Source organism: Meleagris gallopavo, chromosome 7 (genome assembly GCF_000146605.3).
Source record: "Meleagris gallopavo isolate NT-WF06-2002-E0010 breed Aviagen turkey brand Nicholas breeding stock chromosome 7, Turkey_5.1, whole genome shotgun sequence".
Taxonomy (NCBI): Eukaryota; Metazoa; Chordata; class Aves; order Galliformes; family Phasianidae; genus Meleagris; species Meleagris gallopavo.
Genome location: NC_015017.2, coordinates 29,944,573 through 29,971,818, shown reverse-complemented (window position 1 = coordinate 29,971,818; position 27,246 = coordinate 29,944,573). Strand labels below are relative to the sequence as shown.

Genomic DNA, 27,246 nt, shown 5'->3' with positions numbered 1-27,246 from the left:
GGGCCGGGGAGGGACGCCCATCGCACAGCCCCACACGGTGCTCCCACACGGTGCCCGGCGGTGCTCCCGAGTATGGATTTGAGGGAACGGCCATCGCCGTGAGCCGCAAACGGTGTCACACAACGCTGCAAAGTTTAGCTCGGTTTTATTTTCCACTGTAACGGTTTTCAAATGATACATCATGCAGTCTGCCAGCGTACCCACCCGAATCCAAGAGAACTGTGGAACGAAGATAAAATACTTATCTCCACGGGATGGGGAAGAAGGGTTCAGATCTGCTATCAAGAGATTAATACAATTTAGCATTGCTTGATGCAATGGCAAAAAAAAAAATTTCCCCTTGTTACCAGCAAAAGGTGTCCACACTTTATTATTATTTTTTTTTCCTAAAATGAACACTACTGTAAAGATACATAGAGCCCAGAGAATACACGTCTGCAGTACACGGCACACACTTTACAAACTAGACATGGATAATTCTACAGAACCCCTGCGGTTCTCCCACCACAAAACCTGTTCCAATGGACGAGATGGTGAGCAGAGCCCTGCAGCCGTGTCCCATCCCGTGCAGCAGATGTCGGCCGGTGCGCTTCGGTTCACGCAGGCACAGCAAAGAGGAAAGTCAAAGCAAGAGGAGGTTCAAATCATCCTGCCAACTCACTGACTGCAGTTGGGGCACACCTTCATGCTGACCCAAGGTCTTTCTCCTCTGATACTGGAAATTGGATCAGGCCTTTTTTTGTTCTTTTGGGCCTCCGTGAGCAATTGGTTCGAATGCCGTTTATTGCAATTCAGCTGAAATTCTTTATTACAACTCCAAGCCTTATTTATTGAAACGTCGGGCAAACGTGTGCCTTACTGCATAAGGCATTGTGAAATGCAGTTTAAAAGCTACTCCTTAGGTTCTCTTGGCAGAAACCATCATTGTAAAGGTGTTTGGGCGGGTTTTTTTTGTTTGTTTGTTTTTACTTTTTTGATTTTCAATATTTTCAGGATAATCCGATCTCACCCTTGTTGAGTAAAACACAACCTTCAGATGTGTCAGCCGAGATCTTCCCAGGTTTAACTTTCCTTGCTTTTGAGAAAACAAGTCAATGAAACATGAATTCAAGGAGAAACTCAAGAGGATGGTGACGCAGTAGAACAGGTTGCCCAAGGAGGTTGTGGATGCCCCATCCCTGCAGGCATTCTAGGCCAGGCTGGATGTGGCTCTGGGCAGCCTGGGCTGCTGGTTGGCGACCCTGCACACAGCAGGGGTTGGAACTGGATGAGCACTGTGGTCCTTTGCAACCCAGGTCATTCTATGGTTCTGTGATATCATTGAGAGAAGCTCAGCTGAGCAGGAAACAGTATTTTATTCCTTGAAAAAGAACAGTACGCACTTTAGTTCCATCTGAAGTATGGTTTCCATTTGTGAAAAGTGTTTCCACCAAAACCATGCAAGACATCTTAGATGTGAAGTTTCATTTGCGCTATACAAATCACAACTTGAAAATCAGCCTAGAATAAATATGACACAACATTCAAAGAGCAAAGTAAGACAGCGTCAGATACTGGAAATGACAAAAGACAGGGTTTGATCCCTGCAGAGCAGATGTGTCTTTCATTTTCTATCTATAAAATACATAAGACTTGAAAATGGTACAAAAGCTGGATATACAATAAGCAATACAAACTTAAATTGCCTCATTAAAATAGGCTACAAAACAAGAATCTATAAGCAGAATAAGTTCAACTGACAGACTGGATAGTTTCCAGTTAAGAATCCATTTATTTCTTTTGGAGAAGCTCAGCCTGGTGTATCTTGTCAGTGTTTCAGTTATAGAAAGTCCTCTTACAGTCTTGAAGCAGAAGTTAACTTGGAGAAACTCACGCTACTTTAGCTAGGTGAACTGACTGGCTGATCAGCACTAGCACAATTAAGAGATGTCAAAGCTAACTTAGTACTCAAGCTGAAGAAAGCTGTCTAAACTGTCATACATAACTGATGATAACAGCACGAGCAACCTGGGAAATTGCATTTAAAATGCAGTTCCCTACCAAATTTTGAATTCAAAATACAGAACAGCAGCTGTACTACAATACAAAAATCGGGCAGCAACTAAGAGTTTGGTATTCTTTTTTTTTAAGACAACTGCATTAGAACAAAAACAAGAGAATAGTTAGTTCACAGCAGAGAGTTCAGCTCTGAGCAGCACAGAGTAGTTCTGAGTTAGTAATTCTATTAAAGGTTGCATATGGCAAGTTCACAGTTCATTTTCCTGGCAGTGCACATGCACATAAAGAAAAATATAAAACTCTGAAAAATACAAAATAAATTAAATACATGCAGATTTTGCAACTTCATTAAATATTTTTGCAAAATGCTCCCAAATATAGTGCAACATCAAAAAAAAAAAGTCCAACTCACTTTGGAAGAAACTGAGTAATTTCAGTAGGAAAAAAAAAAACTAAAGTAAATTTGCAGTATTTGCAAAGGCTCTCCATTACCTAACTAGTTTAATGTCAATGTGAACACATTCAGAAACCAAAAGAAAAAAATCTCTATCTCAACCTAAGAGCAAACACCTGCAGAAGAAGATGGAAAGGCCACGCTCAGCTGTACCCTCCCTGGGAGCCACACTGCTGGGTGACACAGATATGTGACACAGAAGCAGGAGCAGCTTCTACCTGCAGCTGTGCTCTCCCAGAAGGATTCCAGTGCCCCCTTGCTGAGAAGCTGGACACGTTCTGCCTGGCACCAGGGAGGTGAGAAAGGCTCTGAGCACAGCAGGATGGCTTGCATATCGTTACACAAGCAGTAAGCACGTTCTTTTCCCCTTGCAGCATGCTCTTCATCTCCTAACAGGTGTATTTCCCAGTTTGGTCTGCAAGGGACAGCTTGTGACCTGCACCTCCTCTTGGACCCTCTATACCTTACTGGGGGCTATAGCTGGGGCTTTTTGTTTTTGGAATGGAGTGCCTGTTCCTGCTGGGGACTGTTCCCTCTCGTGTGTGAATTCTGGTGAGCAGATCAGGGCTTGCCAAAGGCTTTCCCAAGACAGGACTTCTTTCAAAGTGTCATGGAGAACAATGCTTAGCAACACACGGCCAGCCAACACACTCCAGGAAAACCCACCACCGTAGGGAGAACTACAAGCAGACCAGATCGTAACTTGAAGATAAGTCACACATACAGTCATGTAACTACCAAATTCCAAAAACCTAGATTTATACTAACAGATTTCTCTGTTCATCCCATTTGATCTTTACCAGGTACTGCAAGAAAGGTCATTTTATACAGTCCAAAGATTTTATCAGGATTTTACAAATGGTTCTTTGGGGAAAATTTCCTTCCAAAAATGTAAGCAGTAAAATTAAACCATGTAGCAGCACATTTTCATCCCTTAAAAATATAAAATAATATGTATATTATACAGTAAATCAGTCATGACAGAGCACAATCACCTGCCTTTGATGGCACTTGGTCACCGAATAATTAATTCTTGGATGCCGGAAGGTGGGATTTACTGATGTGACAGAGGTCTTCCAACAGCATCAGGCTGAGCAGAGAAGCCCCAGCCTAAGCAGTGCCAGGGGGTCACACACCGTCGGTGCCATTCTGGGTGGCAGACTTCCTGTGGGTACTGAGATGGTTACGTTAAATACATTGTACAAGTATCTGAAGAGGAGTTGAGCTGAAGACTTCTGTACACGTGGAGATCCTACGAAGCTCAAAATACCTATGGCCAGTGCGTCGCAGATGGCGTAGGAAGCGCAGGATGAATAGAATGTGGACCAGGTTGAAGAGGGGGATAAAAGAAAGTAGTGACTTAATGATGGTCTGTAACATGCTAAGTGGGACTGACCTGTCAAAAGAGAGTGAGAAAGGTAACGATAATCAGTGGGTGTTTTAGATCAGAAAGCAGATATGCAACATGGCAAATAACAGATACCGACACTTGGCAGAAAGTCGATATGCAGCAACCACATTGCCACGAGAACATCCATGTAAAGCACCATTTCAGGAATTCGTGGAACAAGTCTCAGTTACTAAGTCTCGGAGAAGAATTCTGACAGTCTCCAGCCCACAGATTGGCACAGTCATAACAAAACAATGGTCTTGATGAAATTCATTCTTTGCCACCTCTAACACGGCATTACGTCTTGTCTAAAGACATCCTTAAGCACAACAGAAAGGTCTTTTTTCCCCCCTTTTTATCTTTCTTTTCCCTTCATGGGATTTTTCTCTCTACTGATAGGAGCTGAAGAACAGATGCACACGTGTATCTTAATTAACAAGTGTGGAACACAACCAAGTTTGCAAAGATATTATAAAATGAAAGGAACAAAAGACTACAAATCCAGGCAAATCATTCTTTTGCAAATGTCTCCTGGAAAAAAAGTTCCTTCCTGATGTGTATACACATACAAACACACACATACAAAAATAATATAAACAACGTGAATATAATATAAATATAAACTTATAAAACATTTTATATAATATCCTGATGAGGTATTATGAAAATTGACAGTATCGTTTCACACAAAAATACTGATATTTTACAGGCTTCTTTCTCACTAATTTCATGATGGTTCCTTTCAAAAGTTCAAAGTAGGTTGCTAAGTACAAAGCTGATCTGCAGTTCGTTATAAATAATTGGAAGTACTGATCTTTGATTGGGTTTGAAATTGTTACGTTTTTCTCATTAGCCATATGGAAGGCAACATATAAGCAACTGAATGTGCCTGGCACTTTTTAGGTAACTAGTACAGGATCTTGTAAAGAGCAACATTTTGCTTAATTACATGTTTTCCTGTTTGATTGTTTAACACAAAACTTTTCAGTATTAAAGATCAAGTTATTAGAAAGAATCAACCCATCTGTGTTTTTTGAATTTACCCTGGTTTAGCAGTGGGTATTGTAGCTGCCTCCTAGTTACCATCCTCATTAACATCTTCAAGGCAAGTGGGACAGTTGGTTATTAATTCATGCATTTTATTGCCTACGTTAATCTAAACGGCCTGCCTAGATTAACTATAGTTATTCATCTTGCTTAAGGATGGGGAGGTGCTGGGAACATACCAGAGACTTTAGGATAAGGGAAGTCACATTGTCAAGAGCTTGTTTGCACAGTGTGTTTCACAAATACAGATCCCATACAAGCTGGTTTAATAATTTCAGTAAGCCACTATGGAGCATTACTGCAATTGTTAGCATATCTTCATTTCACTTCTTCTCTTTTCAAATGAGGTACCAGACAAGTTTAAACAAACATGAGGAGGGCAGGTTAGTCAGATAACCAGCTTACTCAAGATTTGAAATACGAAGGCACATGCTTTGTCAACATATTTAGCTCCATGCATCTGCTATTGGTATGCCTGCCTGTGCAAGGTTCCCATGCACACCCAGTTGTGCCACTTTGCTCACAGGTGTATCAACTTTAGGAGAGAGTCCTTTGGGCTGCCACCCAGCCCTTGAGAAAAGTGCTACAAATACAGTGATAGCCAACCCAGAAGTTTATATACAGCATCTGAACTGCTCTCCAACACAGCAACTTGAGTATTTATTTCATGTCATCAACCAAACTTGTCCTGTACCTCAGCCCTACCTGTCCCAGAGCTCTGTTAGTGCCCTCCTGTCCTCTTGGTTAGGTGTGTGATGTAACTAAAGCAGATGTAAAGATGATCTCTGGTCCATCTGAAGACACTTATTAAATGATGAGCTGCAGAAGTGCAGCACCACCACGGCTCAGCTCTCCCCCAGTAAGGTGAAGAACAGGAGCATGGCCTCCAGATGGGGCCTCCAGATTCTGAGCAGGTCCACGTTAGGCATTTAAAGACAGAATTTCAAAATGAACTGATCTGTACTAACACAAATCTGCATTCATATTTCAAGTATGAAAAACAATTCAGCATGGATTTCTACCCAATCAAGACTCACACTGCTACAGTTATCCTTTTAGCCACACCAACATGAACTCCCTTTCTCTTAACTTCATCAGATCCGTGTTTGAGATATGCCCCAGGTAACAAACTCACTGCAGTTAGATTTCTGAAGATTCCTGAAACTGACACAGATAGAGGAATTCTCTCTTAGAGATTCATTCCTTGCTCTATCGAGTCTTCTGTTTAAGTTGGCTACTGGCAATTTGCAATTTATAACAATGTTTTATTAACACTCACTGGCTGTTATTGATAGGATGTTCTGCTCAGGTTAATGACTTGCAATTCCTGACCACTCTAGCAGCAAAAAATGGCTACTGTCTTCACTGTGAATGATGAGTGAAATAAGAGAAATTTCCCCTCATTCTGGTATAAAATTGTCATTCTAAATAACTTAACAGCAAACATTTATCTAGAAAAAACATTCTTACTTCACTGCTGTTAAATGACTGTCTGGTCTATTCTGGATGTGTAGAGCGTCGTCACTTAATTACACAGAGAGTAGGGTCAGACTGCTCAGCAATGTTATGAAAATAATCCATACAAAGTGTCACCTGCAGAAGCAGTACCTTTCTTAATACTCTTAACTAATGCCTTCACCCACTAAGCTCAGAATTCAGATTACTAGGATAGTCCCCAAACCATTTGGCAGCCACATACCTGCAATTTGCCAACAACACTTTAACCAAAGGACCAAAGCTGATGAGGATTGACCTTCCTTAAGCATCGCCCAGTCAGCAGAAAGCAACATTGCTATCACATGAGAAACACACAGAGACACACTTTTTTAATGGCTTCATTCTAACCTGTAGGGCTTCCATTTGGTTTTCAGATGTTTTCTGCCCCTAATTTTTTCAGAAACGCTAAACCTCTAAGTTAAACCAGCTGTAAGATCTTCCCAATTCCTTTTTTTCTCTCCCATTCCCTATGACCTTCTCAGCAACGCGCTCCAGAGGTGTGGCCTCAATCAGCTCATCCCCTCAGATGGAAAACTCAGCATCTAAAGCATGAGATTGTTCTTTATTGACTTCCAAAGTCCTGTCTTGTTACATGCTCAACTCATGTTATGCCTATTTATTTTACTGATGACTTCTGTTAAGCTACAGTCGTTTGCTTGACGTGTGCTTATAGCTGGTGTGTGGCCTGCTCACGTTTGACAGTTTTAATTTCACAGCAGATGGTCTATTAAAGGCCTGCCCAGTTTAGGCAGGTAGCAGTTTTTTTTCCCCACAGAGCAGCTTTCATTATATATGTTTAGAAATAATTTATAGGCTTCTTTATCACACTCTTTTTCCCTTTGCTCTTTCATGGGAATGCAATGAAGTAGATAGAGGCTATATTTCCCATGAGATGGAAAAGCAAATTTCAGTTCAGAATCAACTAACTCAGAAAAACACTCAGCAAAGACTTGCCCTAATTCATCCACAGCAAAAATATGCTGCTTGCAGCTACAGGGCTCACAGAAAACACAATGAACAGAAACAATCCCTACTACACAATAAAAGGTTGAATGATGTGATGGATGGTTTGCATGCATGCATGACATGAAGCATTCTCAAAAAAAAAAAAAAAAAAAAAGAGAAGAAAAAGAAAAACACACCCAAGAATGCCAAATGCCTAAAGGAAACCAGATACTATCAGAAAAGAGTCATAAAACAGAATTAGTCCTCCAGAGGAGAAAGAAGCCAGGCTTGGGAAGGCAATCCAGCAGTCCACCAGCTGCTTTTCACTATCACTCACTTCCATCCAACTCCTAATATGCTCTTAACAAAATTATCATCTAAGCTACCCCAGAAATAATGGGCATTTAAGGAAATAAATAGAGAGATGCATGAAGCAGTCTCATGGGACTGTGTTGCTCTTCTTTCCAAGACAAGATTTTTACTTATGAGTAGACACAGAAACCTTAAGCGCTCGCAATAAAGGAAAATATTTTCATTTTCAACTGAAGAGAGCCGACTAAGAATGCAAAGCAAAAGAAGCAAAAGCAAAGTTTGCCAAATGCTGACACTCAAATTCAGAGAGCTCTGTGCTGCTGCCAACTTAAAGCTGCTTTAGCCCTGCCCTGGGCTGCAGGTCTCCAGGTACAGCTGCTCAGGAGCAGGTCCCGCATGTGAGGGGCAGAGGGAAAAGTTAAATGCTTGTGAAGAAGCATGTTTAACATATGGCTCCATCTCTCAAGTATTATCTCACCCTAAAGCATAAAGTTTTCAGCTTCTAACATTTTCCATTTTGAACTTTGCCCAGGTGTGGTGTGTCCACAGGCAGCTCCTGCATGGACACAGGAGTGCTTAGTTGCTTTTCAATCACACTGAGCTAGTTCCTAGTACAGGGTTATTTACTAGAAGTCTTTATCCTTAACGAATATCACAAGGAAACATATTCGTGTTAGGGAAAGTGGAAAATGGAGCAGTCTCTGGAACTCTATTTTTAATACACAAGTTTCACACTTCTATGTGCTAATTTCAGTACAGACTTGCGGCAGCATTTCAGTTTATTAAAAAGAGTTTCAAGTGATAAGTCATTAAAATAAAAACTCCGAGCAGGAGCTTGCAAAGTACAAGGCAACCCTCGCTTAAATTACTAACTTTCTCAGTTAAAACATAGGCAAAAGACTCCCACTGAAACTAGGAAAAAAAAAATACCGCTGGTCTGCTAAAAGCAAAATAGAAGTGGTGATCAGTGCAAGAACAGTTGGGTCTTTGGTCTTACTTCTCATCTATTTGGTGCTGTGATAGTAGCTGGAGTTGGACATCCCTCCCCCTCGGATGGCATGGACAGCTGTTGGAGACGACGCTGGGTAATGACCTGGGCGGATGGGCTTGGCTGCAGAGAAAGCAGGAAACCAAACAACACAATTAGCTTTTTCCAACAGGATTTTACCTCACCTTATCCTTTAGTACAGAACCCATTGACTGCTTGTCAGTTTAATCTGTAATCAGGAACACAGTGTTCCCTTACCTTGGCCAACAACAAATGCATTGCTTTTCTGTTTGTGATAGAGTCCTCTGACCATCTCATGCATGCATGCCTGTCATCTCTACAAAGATTGCGGGCTGTCTGTACAGCACAGAGAAGTCAAGACTCATTTGGTGGTCACTGATGTACTTTCTGTGTCCAATTACCTACCATAGCTACTAGAGTAATTCCAGAAGGAGAGAACTGATAATGGCTTTTTAGGAGAGGCAGCATAAGGCAGGAAACACTGCGTGCTAATTTTTTCCTCTGCTTTTAAGGCACCAATGTTCCCACCACCATGCAATAAATTATCCTTCTATCTTATCAATTCCAAGAAATCATTTCAAAAATTGCCACCTGAAAAGTCCTATATTGAACACTACTTGATTGCATGCATGGATTCAGACTGTACCACAGAGATATACCAAGCATCTGCATTATACAGGAAGATTTGACTCTACACAGCCCAAATGAAAGCACAAGGAGTAGTAATCGGAAAAGGAGAGGAAGGAGCTGAAAGGCAGAACAGAAGCACGTGGGGGAGCAGGAAGAAAGTGAGAGACTAATTTAAAGAGACACTTTTTCAGGTCATTAGAATGGCACACAAGACCCATTATGCCATTTATTTACTGAGCTAAATAGCAAAGGCACTTTAAACTTGAGGTGGGGCATATTCTATTAAAAAGTGAAGTCTTTGAAGCTGCCTGTGCAACAGAGGAGAAGCAGACCCAGAGGTCTGTCCCAGACTCCTGCTTTCAGAGCTCTTTTCTTTCAAACATGAGCAAACAAATCAACCACGAAGTATGTGAGGAGTCGCTCACCCCTGAGCAATACCTCCTTACCGATTTGAGCAGAGTGTGCTCTCCGTGCCATGTTTTTGGCTCTTACAGCCTCCTTAATACGATCCACCTCCTGCTGGTACCTCTTGCGGTCTCGCATGGCGTTCTCCTTGGCCTCCTTCAGTGCACTCTCCAGGGCCTTAACTCTCTCTGCCGTAGCTCTAAGTCGTTTTTCCAGCTTAGGAAGCTCACAACGAAGATCTGCATTATCACGTACCAACTGCAAGAAGAGAAGGTTCAAAAATACCCTGTGAGAAACCATAGCAAAGGTCATCTTACAAGGAGACAGAAATCACCACTATTCCTCTTCACAACTTGTATGCCGTGAAGGAAAGAAACAGGTTTCCTCCAGAAACACCTGTGAAAAGCTTATGCCAAAGAAATATTTTCTCTTCCTATTAATCACGCTGGTTATTTGTCCAGCTGAGCTACCAATCATTCAACAGGGAGATCAAAGAACACGATTTCACAGATGACTCTGAAGGTAGAAGGCTCTGGATGAACCCTGCAGGGCACTACAGCAACAACCAAATTTCCAGACCCTCAGAGCAACTCAGCCAGAAACTCTGCATTTCTCAGCATGCAGACATGTCTGGCATTTCACAGGTACTTGATCACTGCCTTGCTTAAAAACCACAGTGCTTAAACACAGCTTACAGACAATACTTGGTATGGCCAAGAATTCACCAGCGCCAGTGGTCAGGGCCTGTTTACCTTCTTGTTCACTATACAAGGGAGAAGTAGAAACTTTCAGTTCTTCACCATTGCTAAGAATTCACCTTAAGGTCTATAATCATAAACATGGTGATGACAATACTTTAAATTCATGGACTTCCTTGATTGTGAATCTGAACAAGCTCTACTGCTCATCAGAATAATATCTAACCTTATATTCAACTGTAGTCAAGGAGGCAGATTGATTTTTAGAGAAATAAAAACTGATACAAACAGATTCTTGGTTAAAAAAAAAACACACAATACATTTCTACAGGAGAATTATACCGTTACTAAAAGTCAACAGATAACTGTTCCAAAAAATGATATTCCCCTTTCTGAAGGAAAGGGAAGAAAATGGTTTCGCTACCATATAAATAATACAGTAAAGCAAGAGCATGCAGTAACATTCACACATTGTTTCACAATCAAAACGTTTTACACCTGCTAGTCGAGGTTGAGTGCCAAAAGAAAAACACAAGCAAAGCTAAAAAAAATAAAAATAAAAATTGCCACAATGTGCTTTTGCTGAAAGTGTTGAGCACACGTTCTACCAAACAGCTCTAATTTGGAATAAGTGCAGGATGATCTCCTATTCAGGTCAAGCCCAACGTCATTTTTTATTTAATTTTCTTATGAGACATGAACTCCTCAGTTGTTTTTGAGTAAATATACATTGATGAGAGCTATAAAAATCTGAAAAACTAGCAGAAATATGAACAGAATGCAAAAAAAGGCAATAGAGTGAAACAAAAGAACATTATTACAACATGTCCCGATTTCCACATTTAGAAACTAGGTCTTTAAACCATCTGTTAAGCAGGAATCTTAAAATACTGAACCTTAATGGACACTTGTCACAATCCAGTACTGCTTGCATTTTTGGCATTTCTACAGGAATAAATAAAGCAAATCTTGGAGAGCACCGTGTCTCTCTAACAGTTTCAGAAAACTGCAATTGAGAATGCTATGTTAGTATTCATAAATGAAACCAGAAGCCTCTTCTACTACTTTGTACTCTGCATCTGAGATGTGGGAGACAGTTCAATAAAACTGACATCTTAGAAGAGGCTGGAACCTTACTGGCAGAAATGATCCAGTTTTACCTGCTGAGATAGATATACCCATATACACTCTATTAGTATTTAGACTTCCAAGTAAGCAGAGGGTTCTTTCCTTGATCCATACCCAAACGCTTGCCTACAGCACACCCCTACACCTCCCACTTGTTGGGCTAGCACCCACAGTGAAGGGCTCTCGTTGCTCTGAAAAGCAGACATCCAAAGGAAACAGAAGCTCTTAAAAAATAGGAAAGAGATGGAAATCGTCATGCCCAGAAACGGCCAGCCTCAGCATCCCTGGGGAGGCACCAGCCCTTAAGCTGCACAGAAAACCTCTATTTCCAGCAATAAAATCTGGGGTGAAGAAGGAGGAAGGGGGAATAGATGTTCAGTGTGATGCCTACGTCTTCCCAAGGTACATGTGATAAGCCCCGCTGTCCTGGAAGTGGCTGAACATCTGCCTGCTGATGGCAAGAGCTGAATGCACTCCTTGCTTAGATTTGCTTGCGCAAGCAACTTATGCTTTACCTATGAAACTGTCCTTATCTCAACCCACAATTCTCACACTTTTACCTTTCTGCTTCTCTCCTCCATTCCACTGATTGAGCGAGCGGCTGTGAGGTTCTGAGCTGCCTGCCAGGGCTAGACCACAACAACATTCCAGTAAGTAGGTGTAGTCCTAATGCCAACAACTTCAGTTGAGAACTGTAGGTACCATTTCCTTAAACAGTACCTACATATTAGCTTCAAAAATTATTCTCTTAAACACATAAAAATATAATTTTGAGGGAAGAAAATGTCATTTGTAATACTAGAGAACAGCGTTACATGTGCAGTTTTTCCTATGGGTGAAATTATTGTAAGTCAATGAAAAAGGCACAGTGGCTTTTGATTTAATAGCAAAACAGGCACTGGAAGGAAGTGAAGCTCCTACCTGTTTGTGAACCTTAGTAAGCTGTTCCAGGTTGTTCTCAAGAAAGGAAATTTTCTGCTTCTGCGCAGCACTTCCGCCTCCATCGTCACTGTCAAGCTCAACGCTCTGCACAGAGAGTTCCAGAGTTCAGCAAAACCAGGCAGAAACTCAAGAGGAAGCTCAGGTATTTTGGAATGTAAGTTTGCCAAAGAAAGAAAAGCCTTCCAGAGCCCCAAATTAAAGAGAAGTTATTTCACCTGTTCATTTGATATTCAGGGGCCGAATTGCCCTCTGCACAGAAAATGAAATATTCTTACTGAACAATCTATGGATCCTGAACAGAATCACAGACTTTAGGGGTTGAGGAAAGAATATCCCTTTCTCCAGATTTAGGTAACATTTTTACCATACATGGCTTTTCAATTTTAACAAATAAACAGTAGTAATACCACTTCCCCAAAGCCACTCTAAAGAGCTAAGAATTACTGTGAAGCCTTCGAATATTTATGCAACTTTTTACTCTGATTTAACAGTTTAAAACACCTGAATTTCTGCTAAGAAACTCGTCTCTGGCCACACGATAATTTTGCTAGGAAAAGGCCAAGTAGCCCCAGGATGATAAAGTCACAGCGTTCAGCAGAGCACAGTGCAACTTACATCGAGCAGTTTCTGCTATCCATTGTACCATCTTTCAGAATGCAGTAACTTCCCTTAACTGCCAAGACCTGTCCTTCAGACCCAACAAGAGCCAAAGCCTGGACAACCATCAGGACAGTCTTAATGCTATTGCTCACTGATATTGAAAAAAATATCCCATTCTGTAATAACATGCACATGTGGGATGCAGTCTATTGGATGACAGGAGTGCATTCTTACTTTTTTAACACGAGTGGTGAGATCTTGAACAAACAGTTTGCGTAGATTATGAAGAGTCTGAAGTTCTCTTGCCTGGAATCAATTTACATGAAAAAAAAACAAACCACAAATCACTAAGATAGACAATAGACATTCTGGGGTTTTAAATAAAACAAAGACACCTCTGCAAATTTATGTAGACAATATGACTTTAATGTGATGTCCTTATAGGGATGTTCCTGCCTGGCACACGCATTGGCTGTTCAAGCAGCCTACAAACAAGCTGCTCACAGAATAACAGGGCATGCACTTTTCCTCTTGCCAGTGCATTGCCATATGCTGTCTGCAACATCAAAGCCACAAGTCTCACAAACTGGCCATGGTTACACATATCTAGCTATGTGACTTTGGATTCACTGCGTTACAAATTCACTGACTGGGTCTGAGTGCTTAATCACAGGTACTTAAGATCTCAAAGTGCCTTTTAAGCTCTGGCAAAAATCCAGGTCTTCCCAGCTTCTTCTATATATCTTGGGCTCAGCAAAATAATGACCTTACTCCAGACCGAATACAAGACATGAGATGGGGCAACCCTGCACCCATTCCAAAAAGAACAAAAATGCTACATCATTTTCAGGAAAGGAAGCTTTCCAGAAAATCAAGTTCACCTCGATGCCATTTTCACCAAAACCATGTTGAAGGGAACTATCTCTCCAAAGTTGGTAAGTGCAACCTCAGCTTTTCCATTTCACGCCTATCTGCTCATATCCTGGAATTTAAATTAATCACACTGCGAGCACCACCATGACTACAAGCTGTTAAAAACTCAAATTTCTTGTCTTCATTCTCTGAAAAGAGAAAGTTACAACTGATTACACGTCAAAAATGAGATGCTTCTTCTATGGACTACAGAATGAGTAGAAACTGTACAGCATACGCACGGCTCATTTAGGAATTATTCTGTAATCAGAAGATGCACAGCGTGCCATTCTAAACCTCCCAGAAGCCTCCCAGAGAGCCGGCATTCAGGTTTGCTGCACAAACAGACCTCCAACCCATAACTCCTTCCAACGAGCCCTCTCATCTTGCTTCTGTCTCAGCCCAGCAGTGGGAAGGAGCACGAGTCACAGCCAGGGCAGCAGATGTGACCTCACAGAAACTGTTCTCCTTCCCTTCCCCAAAAAATCACCACCCAAATGCCAGCCAATGCCTACAGAGCCTGATGCCTGGGTCACCATACTGCCTGACTTCCAGCTGTCTTGACCATTTGGTGTACAGGGTTAATTAAGTCTTCCCAATGTGCAAGCAGCGTAGGAGTCTGATGAACACAAGTCATGTAAGAAAGGCTGATTAACTCTCTTCCTTACAGGATTTTAAATAAATAAGGCTTATGGCTTGGGGAGCCAACAGGAGCCCAAGTTGTACGAACCCAAATAGTTCGGCTTCCGATTTTTACATGTAATGAACTCCAGCTGATCCTGAGGTCACCACAAGCTTAATTTTGAAGCATTACACAGAGCAGAAAAGGCACTGCATTTGGGTTTACAACCAAACTACCACTAGCAAAAATAAATGCGATGCTACTAAAACTGCTACTACTGAGATATTTGAGAAAGCTGGCATATTTTACAGACAGGTAAAAAGGTAGCTTCCAACCAAACTGCGCAGCAGCAGCTTCAGGACTGAAATCTTCCATCTTAGATTGCAATTTTAACATTGCATGCACAATATCAGATTCCTTTACAAGCCATTGCACGGGCCAAGTGAGAGGCAGGTATGCATCATTTGGGTGTAGTTACCCTGCATTCAGCATACTGGTCACTTCAGGTGCTTTCAAGGAAGAAGGGCAGCAAAACTCAGTATTAGTAGCTTCAGTAGTGATAGCTTACTCACAGGAGACTACAACAGTAGCATTTTACCTAGAATTTGAAATTCAGTTTCATGATTTGGGAAGTGCACAGACTTAGCTTCATAGAATCATCACAAATGATTGACAGACCTGGGTTGGAAGGGACCTCAAGGATCACGAAGCTCCAACCCTCCTGACACAGGCAGGGCCACCAACCTCCTCATTTCAGAGCAGCCCAGGCTGCCCAGGGCCCCATCCAACCTGGCTTTGAACACCTCCAGGGATGGATGGGGCATCCACAGCCTCTCTGGGCAGTCTGTGCTATCACCTCACCACTCTCATGGTAAAGAACTTAGAGAACTTATCTGATACAAATTCATCATTTTCGTGAGCACCAATGCAAGTGTTTTGGTTACACATCAGTGATGAAAACACAGGGAAAAAACCCAATAACTTGTAAACAGGACATACCACTGTTTCCTCCAGTCCCTTAAGATCTTCTCTTGCTTGTTCCCTTTTGTCATTAAGCAGTCTAAAAAGATCACAACATTAAACATTAAATCAAGAATGTTTTAAAAATATTCTTTTTCCTATGTGTTAAGAAATGGAGGATTTAAGATTTGCCATGGCATTTCATAAAACTGGAGCTCTAAAACACCTTTTCAGCTAGCATCAAATCTACTCTTAAAAAGCCTACAACTTAAAAAAAGGAGTAATTAGTAATCATTCTACTGCATGTTGGCTTTGCTACTGAAATACTATTTTCAGCATGAGTGTTTCAACACAAATGCTTCCCACCAGGATGTTTCCTGCGCACACATTAAAAGACACCAGATTCAAGGACACCAGGTGAGAAACCGTGTTGACTTACATGAGCTTTTCCAGTTTCATTTCTCTCTCCTGGTCCTCAATTTTTAATTTATCATAATCAGCACTCAGCTTCTCTTGTTCCAGTTGGAGCTTCTGATTCATACTGGAACGAAAAGAAAAAACAACAAAAGGTCTGAACAGCTCAGTCCTGAAAGCCATAAATATGCAGTTCAGTTTCCATAAACAAAATTAAGTAATTCTACTGTAAAATTCTGGAAGAAATTAAGGCTAACGAATCTGAAAACCAATAGCTTTTATTTTAAAATATTGGAATATTAAAGTCAGCCATATACTCTCCTGCCTTGTTTGTCTTATCTGAAAGGACACATTGTTCTTGCATCCTTTTTGTTCTGCTTTCTCATTTCCCTACTGTTATTTACCCACACTATAAATATGGACAGGAGTGCTAAATCAGGATTGCTCAGATTTTGTGAACACTTCAAAAATAAGAGCACAACAGTAAAAAGAAACCTTAAAACCTTTCCAAGCAGGAGGGTATCTAACAGTTATATTCCTGTGTCACAAAGAAATACCACAAAGTGAAAACGAAATATAGTGGAGTCTGTGACACAGCTGTTGCATGTAAGGATACTACTTTCCCTAAGGCTCTGAAGTACAGAGATATCAATTAAAACTAATAGAACCAACCAAAAAAACAGATCTGTAGTGTCACAGAGCAGTACAGGAGCACAAAAAGTGACAGTGAGTAAACATACTCTCTAATTTCATCGATTGTTTTCTGCTTCTCTTCAATTTCATCTCTCAGCCTGGACAGCTGCTTCTGATGGGCTTCCCTGTGACTCTCCATCTGCTGCTCCAGTGCCTTCTGCAGAGCACAAAATGCAAAGCCATACATGAAACAGAAATCAAATAACACACCCAAGATTGCTTCTTATCTATCATCTAAATTAACCCATCTTTCTGGATTGTTTAGCCACAGCCCTGTTATTTAAATTGTATGGTAGATATATTTCAAGTTGTAAGAAAAAAACTGAATGCATCTCACTTTAAATTGCTGATGAGTGACTAATGTTCTTCTTACAAATGTAAGGAAAACTTCACAGCTGTTTTAACCACCTTAACTTTTTATAATGGAGGTAAAAATTCTCCAGCTGACAAACCTCTACCCCCATCTTTGTAAAACTGTATTTTTCTTCTGCACAACTTGTAATCTCATCAAAAGCACTACAAGCTCATCAATTCCTAATATTTCTTCTTTGCATTCTACATAAAGGAGAAAGTATCAGAAAACAGGTTTGTATTTTGTTATTATTTCTATGAGATAGTCTTGCCAAACAATTTGGAAAAATGGTCTGGCTTCATTTTCATTAAATTTTAGTTCCTAAATGATATTAAACCCAGTAACCTGGTGCACTGCTTAGCAAATTGGCTTCAGCTGAGTTCCTGGAAATGGCAAATATCTGAGTGACACAGAGGTGAATCCTTTTTCAGGCATATCTAACAAAATCAATCTCAACCATGGATGTTTTTTTCACTTTCAGTTCTCTGTTCATGTGATTTGAGGAACCAAAGCAGCTCCACTCAAGCAAACACAGTGCACCAAACCCCTGTACTCTCTGAAGCTGGTTCAGCAGACAAACTGGTCTCAGAAGACACTCACCTCAAATACTCAGGCTGTAACTTTTTCTTCCATCTGACCACCAGCCTCAGTACCAGCAAGTTCTCTAATTTCAAACCGCAAAGGTCACTCAATTCTAAGAGATAAGGCTTTCTAACAGAAGCCAGCAATTCTGATAGAGGCAGAAGGGTTCTTTTAAAAGCACGCAAATACGTACAGGGAGACAAAATTACACTCTAATTATCAGCTAATGAATGATCTCACCAAGAAATCAACTTTAATATTGCAGCACACGACATTACCTTCATTTCTTCTGCATCCTGAAGCCGGGTCAGGTGCTCCTTCTCCTTATCTTTGAAACTGACTTCATGCATTTTTTCTGTTTGAAGTTGGAGACAGTTGAGAGTTAACCAACCATTCGTACAACATCTCTATGTCAAGCCATTTAAAAAGAGCAAGCATTGCTTGCAAGGCAGGCAGCAAGATCATGGTGAGACTGCTCTGGAAGGGCAGACACAGCCATTGTTTTCCAGTACCCTACGTGTGACCACTGTCCAAACCCTGCTGCTGTTACTAACAGCCCACACAGCACTTTCCCAACCTCCCCTCATCTCCTATGACTCTGCCTGTAGGGATCCTCCCTCTCCCCTTTCTGCTGGGCAGTGCTGGCCTCCAGAGACAGATCATTTCTTGTGAGTGGGGTGAGAAGATGAGATGTGTGAATAAAAAACCACGCAGATGTTAAAAATCCTGTCACCATCTGCTGCTCCCAGAGTCAGAGAATAGCCCCTGTACAGAAATCCAGAGTAATTCTAAAGCTACATTGTAATTACACATAAAACAGGAGCTTGGCAAAGCAAGAAAAGCTCCTTTTGATAGAAATTTTCCCCATTGAATTAGAATGGAAAAAAAAACAACTCTTAAAAATGAAGTCAGTTGGATCCTATAGAGCAGCCAGGAGAGAAACTTCTACTCAATCCTAATGGAAGCATCTTCCTAATGAATGGGGCAGGGCACTTTCCAGAGAGACAACTGAAATTAGATGGACAGCCGAGAATTTTCAAAACAAACATTCAAAATTGCTTTTGATGTATTTTTTTTTCCTCACATCATGAAAGTAAAAGGTGGAGCTTCCTACCAAGCTTTTAATTCTTTTGAAAAATTAACTTTCTCTGCATTCTGTGAATGGGTTAGGCTAAAGGGTTACCTCGAGGGTAATGTACAGGTGCAACACATGAAATGATCTGAATCCCAATTTTATGCCTTCACTGCAAAATACAAGCAGACAAAAAGTGCTGTGGGACTACCAAGGCAACAGCTCAACATCAGAGCTTGACCCTGTGACATCAGGTCTTCTGTCACTGCACACTGCAGAGCTTAGGGCTAGGTAAATGAGCTAAAATCCCATCTGTTTAGTTGTATTTCTGTGACAGTGGGAATACAAGTATGACAAAAGTAGAGTAGGATTGAAAAATCAAATGCTGCAGCAATGCCAGGTGAGCTGTATGTACAATACTTGGTTCAAAACTGCATTTTCTAAGATACAGCTGTTAAAAGAAATGATGACCACAGGAACCAACATTGTACCTTGAGCACGTAACTTGGCAAGCTCTTCGTTGAGGGAATCCTGGGACTCTTCCAGCTGCCTTCTCTTCTGCTCCATGTTTTGCATGTAGTCTGTCAGGGACTTGATCTTTGCTTCATGCTTTAAAGGCAGAGGGAACAGCAAGGAGATGTGAGCACAGACGTGAGATGTGCACACACAAGTCATCCACCACCTCAAGGATCAAATTAACCCAGCAATTATGTAGCCAGACATCTTTTCTTTTTACGTGGAACCTCTCTGGTTGTGTGACTACCATAATAAAGAAGCATACTGAGACACCTAACAATGTAAAAGGCCCCATACACAGTAAGTTCAGTTGTAATGTGGAGCTGCAGATCAGTCAAGGAATAGCAAGGTGTAAAAGAATGCTAGCAAACATACAAAATTACTCCAGCTGAATCCTAGAAGGAAGCAAGGAAGAAGAATCAGCAACATAAACATCTCTCTCTCAGCAAAGTGCTGCAGATACTGGCAGTGCTTGCTGTCACATCCACACCAGCAAAGTCAGTATGAAACCACCACACTTAAGAGCAGCAGAAGGTTGGGTATAATAAGGAAAAAGGGTAGAAACTGAAGAAATGTGTGTGACAACTTTAATGGCATCACTGTTGTCACTGAAAGTCTTTCTGCATCAAATTATTTCTTTTCTCTCTGCAATAATTAGGCCTAGAGTAATAAATGGGCTGTTAAGATTTAAATTAAGCCAACAGTAAATTTTCACTTTATAGATAAGGTGTATGCCCTCTAACAACACTTTGAGCATAACACCTAGCTTCTTCCTGGGCTTAAAAACAGATGGGCCTCGACACCTGCTTAGTGGCAATGCTTCCAATATGGCAAGGCAAGATAATCACCTGCTTGAGAGTATCTCTGCTTGGCTTCATCACCATGCTAAAATGCAATACAAATATAGGGAGGGGAAAAAAGAAAGGATGTAGCCTTGCAGTCTCACTTCCTTCACTGCATCTTTTCACAGCCTTGGACAAGTCACTCAAATACTAAGCCTCCTAAGAAGGAGGTCTAAGAAAAAGAACGCCAACCCCACATAGACAGACAAGCTGGCTTCCACTTAACGCACTCCTTCACTGGGTCAGCATAAGCCAACACCACAGCTGAAGGAAAATGTCCCAGCAGCCCACTGCTGATACTCATTCCCAGCTCTGTGCTGCCAATCCTCTTTCAGCCAGCAGAAGTATGCGTATAGCAGCTTTCGAGGCAAACCTTCATCTGCTTTACTAATGCAAGTTCCCAAGGAAAGGGAGCAACGCAGATTGGCAGGGTGACTTCTGGTGGCTGTATCCACTTTAAGACAGCATGAAAAGTGTAATTTTACTTAACGTTTTTGGACAGCCAGTACTTTCAGGATTCAAGCCTTACTTGAATACTAAGAAGCATGCTTACAGCTACAGCTATTACTGCAGACCTGAATAGAGAAATTCTGCTGCAGGACAAGAGGCTATCCTTGCTCCAGGTTTTCTCTGAGTAGCTGCTAGCAAGAGAAACGGAGTAAACTCCAACTGTCTCCACCACTTCATGTGTGCAGTAATCAAAGAAGCACGGTGAAGCAGTTAGCCCCCTCTCTGCAGAATGCAGCAGCATGCATCACTGCCTGTAACATGCCATCCACTGAAAAGCCCTCCTACCATCTGGATCTCTATCTCACATGGTCATGTTTTCTATAATGTATTATCACATGCATATTGCTGCCCAGCTACCTGTTAGCATGCTGACAGTCCAGATGTTGGGGCTCTCCAAATGCTTTGTTAGAGACCCATACAATCACTGCTTCCTTTGTCAGTTTGCTTTCTAAGCGGAGGCACAAGATGCAAAAGCATGCTGAGGAAATCTCTCTGAGAGATTTTCACTATTATGCCGTTGAAAACATTTTGGAATCTACAAGAGGAGGACAGAATCTTACCACAGAATGTGCTGTAAAACGCTGAGGGGAGGAATGCAAAACGAGAGGAACAAACAAGAGAACAGACAAGAGAAACACCTCTCTTCTCCCTGAATTTCTCACTCCTAGCACACACATCTCATGAGGAAGGAGGCTGAGAAAATCATCAAACCTTGCTTTGAGGGAACAAGGAAGGAGCAAACATACCTGTGAAATGAGGAGCTGGCAAGCTGCAAGCTCCCTCTCGCTGGCATTCATTTTCCTGTTGGAATCTATCTGGGCACTCTCCAGCTGCTTGCTGCGGTTCACCAGAGATTTCACCTCAGACTTCATCTTGCTGATGTAAAGCCGTGCCATGGTGAACTCCTCTTCAATCACCCCGTTCACATCTGCTAACTAAACACACGGAAGATTGCAATCTAAAAGGTGTGATCCTTATGGAAATCAATGTAAGGCAGTTTTCCTGATGAGCAACAGTTGTCTGGAGCTAGATAACCTTTGTGAGAGCACAGCCACATTCAAGGAACACCCACAGACCTTCCTGTTACCTTTAAGCATGCTTCATCACTCTGTTTGACTGAATTTTCATCAATAAGCCTCAAAAGTAAGAAATTAAGACTTGGTGTGCTTCATCACCATCTGAAGTAACCAACTCCACCAGAATGCCAAAAGCATATTTTGGGGAAACTTTCTCATGTCACCAGAAGAGGACATTTTCCTTCTTTCAAGCAACTGGAAGCTGGAGAGCATTTTCAAAATGCTTCTTAAAGAAGTCTGCTCTTGAATGGCTGTGCTCCTTCAGTAGCAGTCTACAACACAAGCATTGGTCTGAAAATGTTACCTGGGCAAGAGCAAATTAATCCCCTTCATCTCTAATCATTAATATCATCCTATTTAACATCACTTCCTTCCTTGGTTAATAGAGTGCCTTTGATTTTTATGTCTTTCTCTTCATGATTTTCCTTCAGCTTCTTAATTCACGTAACACACTGATGAGCTGTAAAGATTCTTCTCGCGTGTATGGACAGTAATTTCATCTGGTTTTGCCTTTTTTCTAGCAGCAAAGAGAAGACAACGTGTGCTCTGTCTTCTTCGAATAGCCCAAAAAATGTTACTGCTTTCAAAACCCTCAGTGTGGTCTGAAATTAGACATACTTCGAGAAGCTGCTAACTGCCAACAAATTTCAAATTATTCATCTAAAACCTTTTCAATCTTGCCTTATTTACAGACAGCTGCCCTGTAAAATGCTGACATCTTAGTTGCTATAAAAATGTGTATCAAACAGCCTCCATTTGCAGAGATTTCCTCTTACAGTTCTTATTAAAACGGCCACCAGAGGTTGCTGTAACATCTAGCAAAATTTGGTCCCGTGGTCCAGGATCTGCATGAACACAGGGCAGCAGCATTTAGCAATGACCATGTAATAAACTCTGAGGTTTGGAATTTTGTTCATCTATGATATTGTAAGCACATCAGTGTGAACATCTACCTTCTCTATCAGATTTGGAAAGCCAAGAGCCTGACGGAAGACAAATTTCAAAGCAAAGCTGGCCAAAATTTGCACCATCTCCAGATATGCTCAGATACCAAGGATTCTACGATCTACACCCCTCATCCTTACCTTCCCATTTCAGAGGAAAAGAGTCCTCTAGGAAGGCTATTTGCCAATACACAAAAGTTAATCTTGTCCTAATGTCATGTAGTATTTAAATGGTACATAGCACAAATTTACTAATGCTGAAATAGATGCTTTTAAAGTATCTTGTGTTCAGAAGCATACACAAAAGCGTGGGCTCTTTGGTGAAGGCAGCCACTGTTCATAGGTAAGAAACAAAGAGCAAAAAGTTTCCATGCAGATCTCTTCCTTCACTCAGGTATCCTGGACAGCTGTCACTACAGAAGTATGGATTTAAGAGCTGCTCAAGTTCACCTACACGCAGTTTAAGGATAAATTTCAAACAAAAAGGAAGCTACCCAGAAGCCAAATCTCTCCCGTAATGATTATTTAGATTCTGTGAATACTTGCTCCTGCCAGCTAATATGGAGTAGGTCTATGTGTGCATTGTTTGGACAGAGAACCCAGCCCAGGCCTCAGACAGCAGAGTTTAACAGATGCATCAGCACACAGATGGGCTGCATTAGTTTGGCCCCAAACACTGAGCTGGGAGTCAGTGTGGTAATTATGTGCACAGACACTGACCATCTCTGACCCAGACAAAGATCTCTTCACTGTTTTACACTGTGCTCTAACCAGGATTTAAACAGCAGTGTCCTGGGAGAAGGGCTGCTGTGTCACACACACTCTGTGCTCCTTATTTTCATATGGCAGGAGGTGCAGGTTGGGGGGAAGCAATGAAGACAGCCAACTTACTGTTTTAACATCATTAGTGCCAATGATCCCTCCGATCTCTCCCAGGTCTTTAAGCAGCAAGTTTAAGATTTCTGTGGCTCTCTTCTTCTGATGGTTACTGAGCTCCTGCAGCTGGCCCAGCTCCCTCTGGGTTGCTGACAGAACCGTCTGGAAAGATTGAAAAGCAAAAGTTACCCTTCTTTCCTCAGATTCTCTCTATCCATACAGAAACGGAACAAAATAAAACAGAATTTCTCCTTTGCACATGATAAATCCACCAAACAATGCACCATCCCAAATCTCTTTGCTTGAATAAAGCAGCAGAGATGAAGCTGGGAGTTAACTGTGCTTCTATAGATTTCTCCCTGCTTCAGTGCATTTCAATAGTGCCACTTTAGGGCATTGGTTCTTCTGTGATATCTAGGTTACACAGTACTGCCTTACATTTTCCTGGGACGTGTCTGCTGGCTCCACACACTGACACCTACTCCAGCAGACACAATTCCACCTTGCCATAATCCACTTTCACAACTCACTTGCTAACAAGGCTACTTTAGATCTATTAAACGTAGCAAATCCCGTAAGAATCTTATTTGCATAGGACATGTCAAAGAAGGTTAATCACGGAGAAACAGGTATAGAAGATATAAAATTCAATTTTTTTCAAATGGATTTCATAGTAATCTGTTTTATTAAAGTGGATAACGAAGTCTTATAATGCTAGCTATGCATGAAATCAGACATCTTAACAACATCCTCCTTGGTACGTGTGAGGGATGGACTAACCTAGTTAAGCCAATTTGGATTTTTCTCAGATTGGATTTTTTGCCTTAAAATCAATAAACCATCTGAAGAAAGCTATTTTTTTTTTCTGAGATTCCCTTACTCTGTATGAGATCTCTGTTCCACAGCACACATCCCAGAGAATCACAAACTGATGCAATTTGCACACAGCAGGTTTTCACATCTTTCTTGGTACAATATCGCTTTCAAATGATCAAAACACAAAACGGCCAGTTCTCACATTCAGCTCAGGAGCTGACATGGTGTGCAAAATACAGAGCTTGCAACAGAGCCACAATCTGCAATCAGCTTTCATATAGCAGCTTCTGAGTTAGCTTTATCATATCCTTTAATTAATACACAAGATAGAAGGTAGCACCGGCAAGCACAGATCTTTTAACTCCGTTGCTCCAATCTTTATACTAGTTATTAAACATACTTGCCAGCAGCATTTGAAAGCTCCCCAAAATGGCACAAGCTAGTAATTATCAGGGAAATCTATGGAAATCTTTAGGAGAGATGCAGAGTCAGGAGGGAGGAGGGAAGCAGCACTATAAACTGCCTGCTCTTACACTCTTCTGTGCCAGTTCATCAGCCAGCTGCTCGTTGGCTCTTGTTTTGTCCTCCACTTCTTGGGATTTCTGGTCATAATTGACAGCTAGTTCTTCCAGGGCTTGAAGGACCTCTTTCACTTCGTCCTTTGCAGCTTCATTCTCGATCTGAAGACGGGTGAGTTCCTCCTGAATCTTCTCATAATCTCTCCTAGTGGAGGCCAAAAGCTGCAAAGCAGATAGGACAGGAGCGTAAATCACCCGAGAAGTCATTTAAAAGATAACACTGAAAAGGGCAAAAACAGACAAAGAGAAAAGCAAAACGTGAGCAGGCAGCGTGTGTGCAAAAGACAGAATGCAAGAGAAGAAATCCTGCTCCTCTACCAGGAACATCAGTTTCCACATAACTGTACACGAAGGAAGCTCCAAACTTCAATGAAAAGAAAAATCTCAATCAAATCCTATTACAACACAAGACTGAGGCAGAGAAGCTTATTTTAAGCCGTATGAGAGTTCCTAAACAACTTTTCTGCCCTCAATCCAATCCTGCAGCAGGGACAAAAAAACCCAACCCAGTAAAATACATAAAGACAGAATCACAGCTTTGAAAGGCGGCACGAAAAGCGCTCTCTGAGGCGGCCTCAGGGATCTTATGGCGTTAGAGGAATATTTTGATAAGCAAACTTCTGATGGTTATTTTTAGCAAACATTTGAAGCACGATGCTGATGACAGATTAGTCACTCGTATTTGCTGAAGCAGAGTATTAACTGAAGAAAATGCAGACTTCAGAAACGCTAGTGGACGTTTCCAACCTGTATTCAATTGAAATGCACTCCTTCCACACTCATAAGAGATTCAGTTGCAGGAGGTGAGCTGCAACATCTCTCTCTCAAACTGACCACCCAAAAGGAGAATGGCAGAGAAGACACTGCTCTTTTTGGCTCGGAGTGCTAATGGAAAATAGGAAACCAACAAGCTGGCTTCAGACTCTGGCAGAGGCCCAAAGTGGCGAAGAGAGGATTCAGATGTAAGGGAAATTTATCTCTTGGTAATGCTGCAGCCTCAGAAGTGCACTCAAGTTATGAAAAAACCCTGTGAATTGGCAAAGCCAGATGGCATGTAAATATTTAAACAACAAAATAGCTTAAAATAATCTTTCTACTAAACACAGATGGAACTATTATTTACATTTACTTAAGAAAATTTCTGTGTGAATATTGCTGCGACTTCAAGCAAAGGGAAGTGTTATATATCACCTAGAGCATAAACATCTCCCCAGGAGATTCCTGGTGATACAACATGGTAAAATACACCAAGATTTAGAAAGGGTCCTCATAACACTGAAGCAATCAGCCCTAGCAAAGGAATCCTGCCTAATGCAGAGGCTGCACCGGAGTGAGGAGCATCCCATCCTGAGTGCTGCAGATCTACTTCTGAGCTTCATTTCTCACATCGCAGACTCCCTGCTCCTGGAGATGTGTTATCAACATGTCCTTGTGAGAACAGAACAGAACCTGACTTACTTGAAACCAACACTTTGCAGTCCCAGCCCCAAAGCAGAGGCACTGGCAGCCAAATGCTTGGAGCAGTGATGCATGAGCCAGTAGCAAAAAGGTATCAACAGACACCAATATCAGCACAATGCCAGCTGGGCAGGCCTTGTATTTATAATTGACCTGCTAGCTTAATCAAGCATAAAAAAGTACTCCAGTTCATTAGGGAGAAGCAGAGCGAGGCAGCTGCTCTGCAGCACATATTTCAAGGAGCCGACCATGAGATGTAAGAGAACAGGTACATCCCTCCTGCAGCACAGGTGAACCTTATACATGGAAGACAGGACCTTGAAAAATGTTATTCAATTCCTGGGAAGGGGAAAACAAAAATGACTGCCTTATTAGCTTTCAAAGGTACGAGACAAACAAGCTAATCAGAGAGCCAGCTTAGCCTTCCAAACAAGTGGCGCAACCCCACCTGCAGAGATTTCAGTAAGACAGCAAAGCCAGACAGGAACACGTGCAAAAATGGGGGTAAAGTGGTAAGAAAAGGATTGGGCCATTGAAAACATGTGTGCGTACTCATAAGTAACATTAAGTATGGAATGGGCTGAGGAATGAGCCAGCTTACAGTATGCTCCCAGATATTGGAACAGGTTGCCCAAGGAGGCTGTGGATGCCCCATCCCTGCAGGCATTCAAGGCCAGGCTGGATGTGGCTCTGGGCAGCCTGGGCTGCTGGTTGGCCACCCTGCACATAGCAGGGGGTTGGAACTGGATGAGCACTGTGGGCCTTTGCAACCCAGGCCATTCTATGGTTTTATGATATGTGAAACAAAGGAATGCAGATCACCCAGAAAATAATACGCAAGAAAAGCCATGAGGGGAAAAATAAGGTTTAGATGAAAGCAGTAATGTAAAAAAGATGGGAGAAGAGAGATGGTCTAAATAACACACATCAGAAAAAATTGTTGCTGAGAACACATTGAATTGTGTTAC

The 27,246-nt window shown here is 41.6% G+C and overlaps 1 protein-coding gene across 3 annotated transcripts in view; it reads right to left on the bottom strand.

The window, feature by feature from the left end:
- Window positions 1-128: 128 nt before the first annotated feature.
- The window catches only part of KIF5C (kinesin family member 5C), a 49,401-nt gene continuing 22,283 nt past the window's right edge, over window positions 129-27,246 (bottom strand). The window contains exons 13-26 of one of the 3 annotated variants that reach the window (XR_004160378.1): window positions 24,776-24,982; window positions 23,442-23,588; window positions 21,277-21,465; window positions 19,154-19,271; window positions 17,869-17,945; window positions 16,704-16,813; window positions 15,989-16,090; window positions 15,589-15,649; window positions 13,290-13,361; window positions 12,435-12,539; window positions 9,729-9,945; window positions 8,641-8,754; window positions 3,448-3,848; window positions 129-1,500 (exon numbers count right to left, since the gene is read on the bottom strand). Coding sequence is in view for 2 of the 3 variants with exons in the window: in XM_031554258.1 (XP_031410118.1) it covers window positions 8,648-8,754; window positions 9,729-9,945; window positions 12,435-12,539; window positions 13,290-13,361; window positions 15,589-15,649; window positions 15,989-16,090; window positions 16,704-16,813; window positions 17,869-17,945; window positions 19,154-19,271; window positions 21,277-21,465; window positions 23,442-23,588; window positions 24,776-24,982 (1,512 nt within the window). In the remaining variant the exon portion in view is untranslated. Of the gene's footprint in view, window positions 1,501-2,858; window positions 3,849-8,640; window positions 8,755-9,728; window positions 9,946-12,434; window positions 12,540-13,289; window positions 13,362-15,588; window positions 15,650-15,988; window positions 16,091-16,703; window positions 16,814-17,868; window positions 17,946-19,153; window positions 19,272-21,276; window positions 21,466-23,441; window positions 23,589-24,775; window positions 24,983-27,246 lie in introns of those variants that run through there. The other 2 variants (XM_031554258.1, XM_031554257.1) reach the window with 2 other exon arrangements.